This window comes from Ammospiza nelsoni, chromosome 26, assembly GCF_027579445.1.
Source record: "Ammospiza nelsoni isolate bAmmNel1 chromosome 26, bAmmNel1.pri, whole genome shotgun sequence".
Lineage (NCBI taxonomy): Eukaryota > Metazoa > Chordata > Aves > Passeriformes > Passerellidae > Ammospiza > Ammospiza nelsoni.
In genome coordinates, this window is record NC_080658.1 from 2,334,059 (window position 1) to 2,342,705 (window position 8,647).

The 8,647-nt window shown below is 44.2% G+C and overlaps 1 protein-coding gene across 1 annotated transcript; it reads left to right on the top strand.

Annotated features, from left to right (window-relative positions):
* Positions 1–1,585: 1,585 nt before the first annotated feature.
* Positions 1,586–7,086, top strand: ZPBP2 (zona pellucida binding protein 2). The gene is made up of 8 exons (XM_059489011.1): positions 1,586–1,667; positions 2,540–2,617; positions 3,083–3,208; positions 3,516–3,677; positions 4,404–4,622; positions 5,601–5,686; positions 6,271–6,448; positions 6,986–7,086. Exons 1-8 carry the CDS (start codon positions 1,586–1,588, stop codon positions 7,084–7,086), a joined length of 1,032 nt encoding a protein of 343 aa, XP_059344994.1.
* Positions 7,087–8,647: the final 1,561 nt, after the last annotated feature.

Sequence of the window (8,647 nt, forward strand, 5' to 3'; positions counted from 1 at the left end):
ATTTTTTTCTTTTCTTTATTAAAGGAAACTCATAACTTAGGTGCTGTTTTTACATAGAAGCATCAAAACTTTCACAGCTCTCTGTAAAAATAACTCTTATTCCCATGTTGGTTGTTCCATATTTGTTATGCAAATGCTGTGACATCATTTTTGGACACTAGCATAGTCTGGAGTGATAAATATGACCTAGGTAGGTAGAATAAATACTATTTTGCTAATTTCCAGAGGCTTGGCCACCGTTTGAGTGTCTCGGAGTGAGCAGGACAGTCAAATGCGAGGACCCTCCGTGCCCTGTCAGCGGATTCTGGAGTGTTTTTGTATCACCCGCTCTAGAAACAAAATAGTTACATGTTTAAAAGTTTCAAAGACATTGCAAGTTTTCCAAAACATGTAACTGAGTTGAAAGTCACTTGCAGCGATACTGTGGCATTTGGGTTCATTTTTAAGCCAACACTATTCGCCCAGCGCTTACTTTCAGTCACAAGGGGCAGAATCATGGAATCCTAAAGGAGTTTGGGTTGGAAGGGATTTTAAAATTTAAAAATCACCCAGCTCCACCCTGCCATGGCAGGGATACCTACCACTATCCCAGGTTACTCCAAGCCCTTTCCAACCTGGCCTTGGACATTTCCAAGGACAACTTCCCTGGTAAATCCATTCCAGGGTCTCACCACCCTCACAGAGCAGATTTTCTTCACAATATCCAATTTGAATCTCCCCATTTTAGTTGAAGCCGTTCCCCTTGTCCTATCTCTTCAGACCCTTGTCCAAAATCCCTTTCCAGCTCTCTTGGAGCCCTTTTGGGTGCTGAAAGGGATGTTGTTTTTTTTTTACTTTTCAGTGGAAAAATATGTGTCCTGTAATGACTTTCTACAGAAACCTGCAGCTGGAGAACACCCAGTACTCACAGCCCCTCAGGAGGAAAAGCCACAGGATGTGCCCAGCTCTTACTTTCAGTCTTTCTCACAGCAAGTGACAGAAACACAGAGTGGTTTTGGTTGAAAGGGACTTAAAGCCCATCCAGTCCCCCCCTCTCCTCCTCCATGGGCAGGGACACCTTCCACAGCCCAGGGCAGGTTGAGCGCTGACAGACCAAGCCATGATGGAGCCTCTTCCCCCCCTTGTCCCTCTGTACTTCCCTCTCCTTGTCCCACAGCAGGAAAAAACACTTTAGAGTCAAAAACACAGCTCACTGCGCACTGTGGAGGAGCGATGTGGGGCTGAAGGGTGACAACGGACGCGGGAGGGGTTGGCCGGGGCCGTCCTTCGCTGCCAAGCGCCTCAGGGGCCTGAAAGCGAGAAAACATCAAAAAAAACCTCCCCAAAACTAAATAATCTTTAAAAATCTCAGTGAAGTGCTGGCGAGGATGTTTTTTAAACCGTATCAAAAGCACGGGGCGTGGGCGAGGGAGCGGAGAAGGAGCGAGGGACCCCGGCGGGGACACCCCACCCTTCCCGCCCTCAGCCCTGAGGGGAGGAAAAAGGGCGGGAAGCGCCGAGCGCGCGCGGGGCTGGAGGCGGGGGGAGGGGGGGCCGTTAGCGCCCCCTCGCGCCCGGCGCGGCCGTTGTGAGGGGCGGCGGGAGGATGGCGGGGGGCGGCGGGCGGCCCCGCTGCCCCCCGGGCGTTCTCCTCGGCGTGGCGGCCGTGGTGGTGGCGGCAGGATGGGGTGAGAGGGACTAGGGGCGGGGAAGAAGCTGTGGGGATGTGTTGGTGTGAGGCTGGTCCGCTCAGGGGGTGGAAGAGGGGGTGGGAGCGCGTCAGGTGAGCTGGGGGGATCCCCCTAGAATATTCCCTCAGAGGGGCAGATTGAGGCCCCTCAAGAGGCAACAGAGTGAGCAGCTCCAGCGACATCCCATTGGTGGGTGCCTCTCCACTGTGAGGGACAAATGTCCCCAAAACACCTTCCCTCTGAGGGACAAATATCCCCAAAAAACCTTCCCTCAGAGTGGGAGATGAAGCCCATCAGGAGGGGAGAGGTGGGCTCCATTAACATCCCATTGGTGGATACTGCTCCACTGTGAGGGACAAATGTCCCCAAAAACCTTCCCTCTGAGGGACAAATGTCCCTCCAAAACCTTCCCTCAGAGCGGGAAATGAAGCCCCTCAGGAGGGGACAGAGTGAGCTCCAGCATCACCCCATTGGTGGGTGCCTCTCCACTGTGAGGGGACAAATGTCCCTAAAAAACCTTCCCTCTGAGGGACAAAAGTCCCCAAAACCCTTCCCTCTGAGGATCAAATGTCCCCCAAAAACCTTCCCTCAGAGTGGGAGATGAAGCCCCTTAAAAGGGGTTGCCATAGGTTCCAGACACCCCACTGTCCCCCAGGCTCAACCCTGGGACACAACAGTCAAGCAGGACCACCCCAGTGTGTCCATGGCCTGAAAAAAAAAAACCTTATTTTCAATAATTTCCACCTCTTCTGGGGATTCTTGTCACAAAAACCTTCATAACAAAATGTGCCAAAAGCCAGGGTGCAATAAAGGATTAACAATCACACATTTAGATTGATCCCCAATATTCCAATTCCTTTTCCCTGCAGTGAGAGCAGAACTGAAGGAAGAGCAATCTATTGATTTAATTGGAAAGAATGAAGTTTATGGTGACATCAGGCATGAAGGTAAACTTGTCATTTTTTCCTATCTAGATTTAATTTTTACTAGAATTTGTAGTTTCAAGCACAGGGATCATTATGTAGCACCAGGATACATGGAACATTTTATGTGTAGGAACAAGAGAAAGGGTGATGAGGATGGAAATATATTTTGTCCTATAGTGCTGCTGGAAGCACTGATGAAAATTTAACATCTAAAAGAGGGTTTCACTGAAAATCTGGTGCTTTTTAAATGCCTGTACCACAGTTTGTGTGTGGGACACAAGTGTCTCCCTCTAACAGTCAGCACCAGCCACACTGTGGACAGTTCCAGGATATTAATTAAGAACAAATGGAGATTAATCTTTAATATCACACTTTGCAAGTCCAAAACTGAAAAATACACTTTAGACACAATTTTCAATTAGATTTTTTTTTTGTGATTCATTAAATGTCAGCATTTTACATAATTTACCTGATTCTTTGTTGCAGTGAATGTGTATGTTAAGGTGTTTGCAAACAGCCCATTCCTGGTCTGTATGGATTTGGCTCTTTCTCAAGAAAGAATAATAGATCCCAACTATTTGTGGACGGGTCCAGATGGAAGAGTTTTACAAGGTTAGCTCAGACTAAAAATATCACATATTCATCTTCTTTCTATTCACACCCCCCAGTGGTTTCTTAGCCCTTTGCCAAATATTTCCACAAGTTCTGACATTAAATTCCATTTCCCTTCTCCCTCTAAAAGTTACAAATACTTTTGCTAAAAAGGAAATTTGTAGTAAATCCTAAAACTCATAAATTTTAGATCATTTCAAGCTAACTTGAACCAGCATCACTATGCACAGGAGCAAGATTTCATCTTCAAATATTCTAAATGCATCAAAAATTGGACATTTCTGGTAATGCAACATTTCTATTTTAGGGCAAAGCTATGTGAATCTGACAGAGACAGGGAAGCTGATGGTGATGGGTTTCATGGTGCCAATGTCTGGTGCCTACACTTGCACTCTCTCCCACAAAGTCATCGAAACCACAACACAGGAAGAAACAGAAATGGTTGAGGCCTATAAATTCATGGTTTATGGTAAGATTGCTAAGTTAGGAGTAAGCACATTGGTGGGTTTGTGAGCTCTGTGTTTATTGCAAGGCTTGATTTAAAAAAATACCAAAATAATTAAAATTTTATCCCAGAATAGAATTTTTTTTTTAATTTATAGACATATATGCACCTTTTCATGATTTTGGGAAAAAGTTTAATATTCATGTTCCCAAGGATATATGGCAATAAAATAATCTCTACCCTTAGGTATGGAATTAACTGCAAGAATTCCAGAGTTATCTGAGATCTGCACTCCAGCCCCTCCTGTCTCTTGTAACCACTCTTCACCAACATCACTTCCCACTTACAACACAACAACCCAAAAAATGCTTGAGAAACACTAATTTAAAAATAATAATAAAATTACTCCTACACCATAATTGCATAGAATTGGCACCAATCTGTTTCAGACACACAGCTTTGCTGGCAGGCTGGTTCTGTGCCATTTTACCTCCTTTTTTTTGTTTGTTTTTATTATTGGGTACAGAGTCTCTATTAAGTACACAAATTCCTGTATACTTCAAACTAAAATATCTCTTACTATTGAGTCAGCTCTGTCAAGGACAAACATGTTATGACACAATTAATGACAATGCTTTATTTATTTATTTACTATTGAATAAAAGCCCATATTTCAGATACTAAAAGTGATAATCTAAGATTCAATCTGTGATTACACCCCAGATTCACACCCAAGCCATTTCCTACCAGCCTACAGGGAAGCTGACCATGCCTATCAGGTGTCTGTTCGCTTCAGCACAACGAGCTGCGGGCTGAAAAACAACGACTTGTTCATCAACATATTAAAAAAAATCCTCAACAGCAGCATCTCCCACCTGACCTGCCACATCACAGGGTCATCCTACAAGTGCCACTCTATCAGGACACCAAAGGACGGCCTCCAGTATGAGCTGTTTGTTAATTTTCTAGGTAATTTCAGGGCTTGTTTGGAAGGGATTGTTTATTGTTGTGAGCAACTTGTGAGTGCCACAAACAATGTCTGAAAAACAGCAAAGTCAAAAGGCACCTCTGAAAGTTGTTCCGGGTTTGATTTTTTTTTTTTTTTTGGAGTCCCTGTATTTTTTGTTGTTGCCCACAGATGGAGCTAAAACGCAGTTTTAATGTTAAATTTCGCGTTCAACTTTTTGCAATCCTAGCGAGAGCAGTGATTATCTAAGTTAGAGAGGATTGTCAGAAGGAGACAGCCCATAATATGTTCTAATGTCACTGTCATATTTAGATTTTCAGGATTTGATTTTTATTAAGTCTGGGAGCACTCTGGTTTTAGGATCACAAAATGATTTGGGTAGGAAGGGACCTTGAAGCTCATTCAGATCCTCCCTGCCATAGACAAGGCACCTTCCACTGGACCAGCTGGAAAGTCCCATCCAGCCCAGCCTTGAATTTTTTGCTTGATTTTAGGAAACTGCACAGAGCTAAAGCAAGAGCCTCACAGCTCCCTCATGGCAATACTGAGGTGGTTTCACTTCACAGAAAGTTAAATCAGCTGATGCTGCCTTGAGTTAGAGGTGGTTTATCACTGAGAGAAGGAAATTATTCTTCAATTCTCTGACCACGTTCACTCCTGTATCTGTTCTCTCCACACACTAAGAGAAACCATCCAACAGGTTATGGAACAGTTTTGTGGATATTTTTTCCTATGTGAAGTAAAGAAACTTTCATGAGCCAAAGATTTTTAATTTTACATAAAACTTCAGCCCTTTTAGGACACTGATGTTGCTGTGTGAGACATTCATTCCATTCTCTCAGCTCAGTGTATTTCCCCCCAATTTTATATTGATTGACCTCTGACTCCTACTAAACAAAGCAAGGAACTGGATAGAAACCACAAGGACCTAATCTACCATTTTTCCCCTTTTTCATGGATCTTTTTTCCTCCATCCACAGTCAATCCATTTGCACCAGGATGGGAAGAAGTTTGCCAGGAGTTTCCTTATGATTGTGAAGATGTGACAAACAAGAGAGTCCGACAGGTTCTGTGTCAGTCACCTCTTGTCCTCTCTGCCTCTTTAACACCCCTCTCTGTCTTAGCTCCTGCAGTTATGGCTGCTAGTAATCCATCTTTACCCAGATTTTGTGGGATTAATATTGTAGCTGATGATTCATGGATTTAAAATAATTCCATTCAGGAAGAAAAATGGGTTTAGAAGTCAAATTGATACAAATAGCTTTAAAAAAAACAGTTAAAACATCAGGCTCATTACTTGCTTTGTATTTGCTTCTAATAATAAAGAAGGATAAACATTATTATTTATATTGAGCCTCCAGTCCTCTAAATGAAATTTTTGATTTATGATTTGGTCAATGGAATGCAATTTAAAGTAAGTCTACTGTAGCAATTTCTAAAATCTGTTCTCTCTGCCTTCTAAATATTAAATCCTGGGATCAGCTCACATGCTAGGTCTGAATCCAGGCCCCTTTGAAGCCAAGGAACACTCCCAGTTAAGGTGACAAGTCAGTGTGTGGAAATCAGGACTAGAAAATATCTCCTTTTATTTTTAAATCAACAAAAATCAACTAACTATGCTTTTATTCCCCCAATATTTTTACATTTTAGGCAGCAGAGCTGATTGGGAAGTTTTTCCATCAGATAAAGCACGTTTTGAAGTCTGAGTTTCAGGCTGTTCCTACAATCCAGTATGTGGACAACAGCTTCTCCATGACTCCCATCGACAGCTGTCGGCCAGGTTTTGGGAGAAACTACCACACCCACCAGAACTGTGCCAGCTGCTGTGGTAAATATCAAATCCATCCTTTTAAATATAGCTCATTGATTTAAATATAGCTGATTAGAGCTGGGCACAGAGCTCTGGGGAGGATTAGGGAAATATTGGGGTCAAAAGCAGGGATATTTCTGTTCATCCTTTGGGAGGATATTCACATTATAGTTATAAAGTAATGATAGGAAATGAGCCAGTGGAGCATGTCAGTGCATTCACAGGTGTAATTGCATTTCCAAGCAAAGTAGAAGTAGTGCAGTGGGTTTTTTCCTTCCAGGTGTCACTGGTGAGTGACAATCCTCAGGATCCAGAGCCCATAAGAAACAATTCCCCTCATGGAAGTTCTGCTAGAAAATTCTCTGCTGATTTTTCAAGTTCTTTTGTAGCACCTGCTGCAGGATGTGGAGTTGGGGGAGGATTTAGCCAGAGGCTCAGGGAGCTCTGGAAAGGTTGGAGCTCCCACAGGGCACTGGGAAGGCTCACAGGGATGTCTGGTGGTCCCCCTAAAATGGGGGGAAAGTGGCTGGAACCCCAACTCTGTTCTCTTCACAGTGGTTTGTGCTCCTGGAACTTACAGTCCCAACAATGAGGTGACGTGTCAGACCTGTGCCAGGCCTGAAGCCAGTACGTATGGAGCAAAATCCTGTCATTAAACTGGCACAGACTGGAAAGCCAAAGAGCAGCTGTGAAAGAATTCTTGGTGTTGTGGTGTTCTTTTTATTTTAGCTGCCAATCCTGGAATCCTCCATTCCCTTTGGAACAAAACATCCTCATTCATACACCCCTAGGTTTTCCGGTGTTCAGGGACCCCTTAGACTGGAAAAAGCACTGCTTAAAACACAGTGTTCATGCAAGGAAAACTAATTAAATGGGAAAAAAAGGAAGTTTGTCACGTGGCTTAGTGCAGAGTCTGTTACTTGGTGGTGACACCAGACACGCCACAGCTTTGTGCTGCTCAGAGAACACAAAGGAGCTGCAAACAATTCCAGGCAGGATGGCAGGTGGCTGTGGTGGAGTTATGTGCCAGACTGGCATATGCCAAAATCTCTGTGAGGAATTTCTAACAGATATTAACAGAAGTATTTGATCTTTGATATTTAAAAGCATTATGTTCCCCCCTGCTCTTTTTTTTCCCCCCACATTTCTTTCACTGTTTCTGAAATGTTCCAGCCTGAACATGAGGAGAAAGGAAAATCAGATCTCTAAGACAAAAGAGAGGGTGAGTAACAGATTACACAGCCCAGCGTTCAGGAGGATTAAGAACACAGGTTATGGTTCTCTTCTTGTCCCCAGAATAAAGATGGAATATTCCAGAGGGAAGCAGAGAATCTGCAGAGCTTCTTCCTCCTCCTCCTGCTGCACCAAAGCCTCGTGCAGGGCCTGGCTGGCCCCAGGTGCTGCAGGAACAGCCGATCCTCTTACACCAGCTGTGAATTCCTGACCAGTTCACCGGATGATACAAATTGCCAAAGCTCTGAGCTAATGGGAACGTTTTCTTCCCAGAGAAACCTCACCCCAAGCTGCTTTGGAAGGTTAGCTGCTGGATCTGCAGTGATCCATCACCCTGCTCACAGAGTGAGTAAAGATTATTTGAGCGCTATCAAGAACTTCATGTGGAACTCCAACTGTTCCCCAGCCCCAGCTGAGCCTCAGCTCCTGGAACATTGGCTTTCAGAGCTGCTTTCTGAGCTGTTCCCTGTGGGAGTTCCTCCCTTCCAGACTCACTTTATTGAGGGACATCAGAGAACTCAGTTTCTTGAAAGCAGTGCCCAGCTTCCCTCCTTTTTTCACAAAGCAAAACTAACTCAAGCAAAAGAAGCATCTCCCACTCAACCACCCTAACTTCTTACAACATTTTGAAATTCCTTGGTGAGTATTCATCCAAAAATCGACCAGATTCAACCCAGTTTAACTTATCCATAGTGACAGGAACACAGCAGGAGACAGCACGGGCACAGACCCCGCTCCGAGCTTTTCAGAGTCATTACTTATTAAATACTAAGGAATAAAGTGTGCTGTAATGAGCATTTCCACTGCCCTTGGGCTGATTATCCTGCCTGCCAACTGGACACTGTGCACAGCTCAGGCTGAGACAGATGAAGCAGCCGGGCTCAGCGGTGCTGCCTGCTTCTCTTGGCCTATTTCAGCAGGAGGAAATGCCACATGCATCAATTATGAGGGGAAAAAAAGCTGTAAGTACCTACTAAGTGCCAT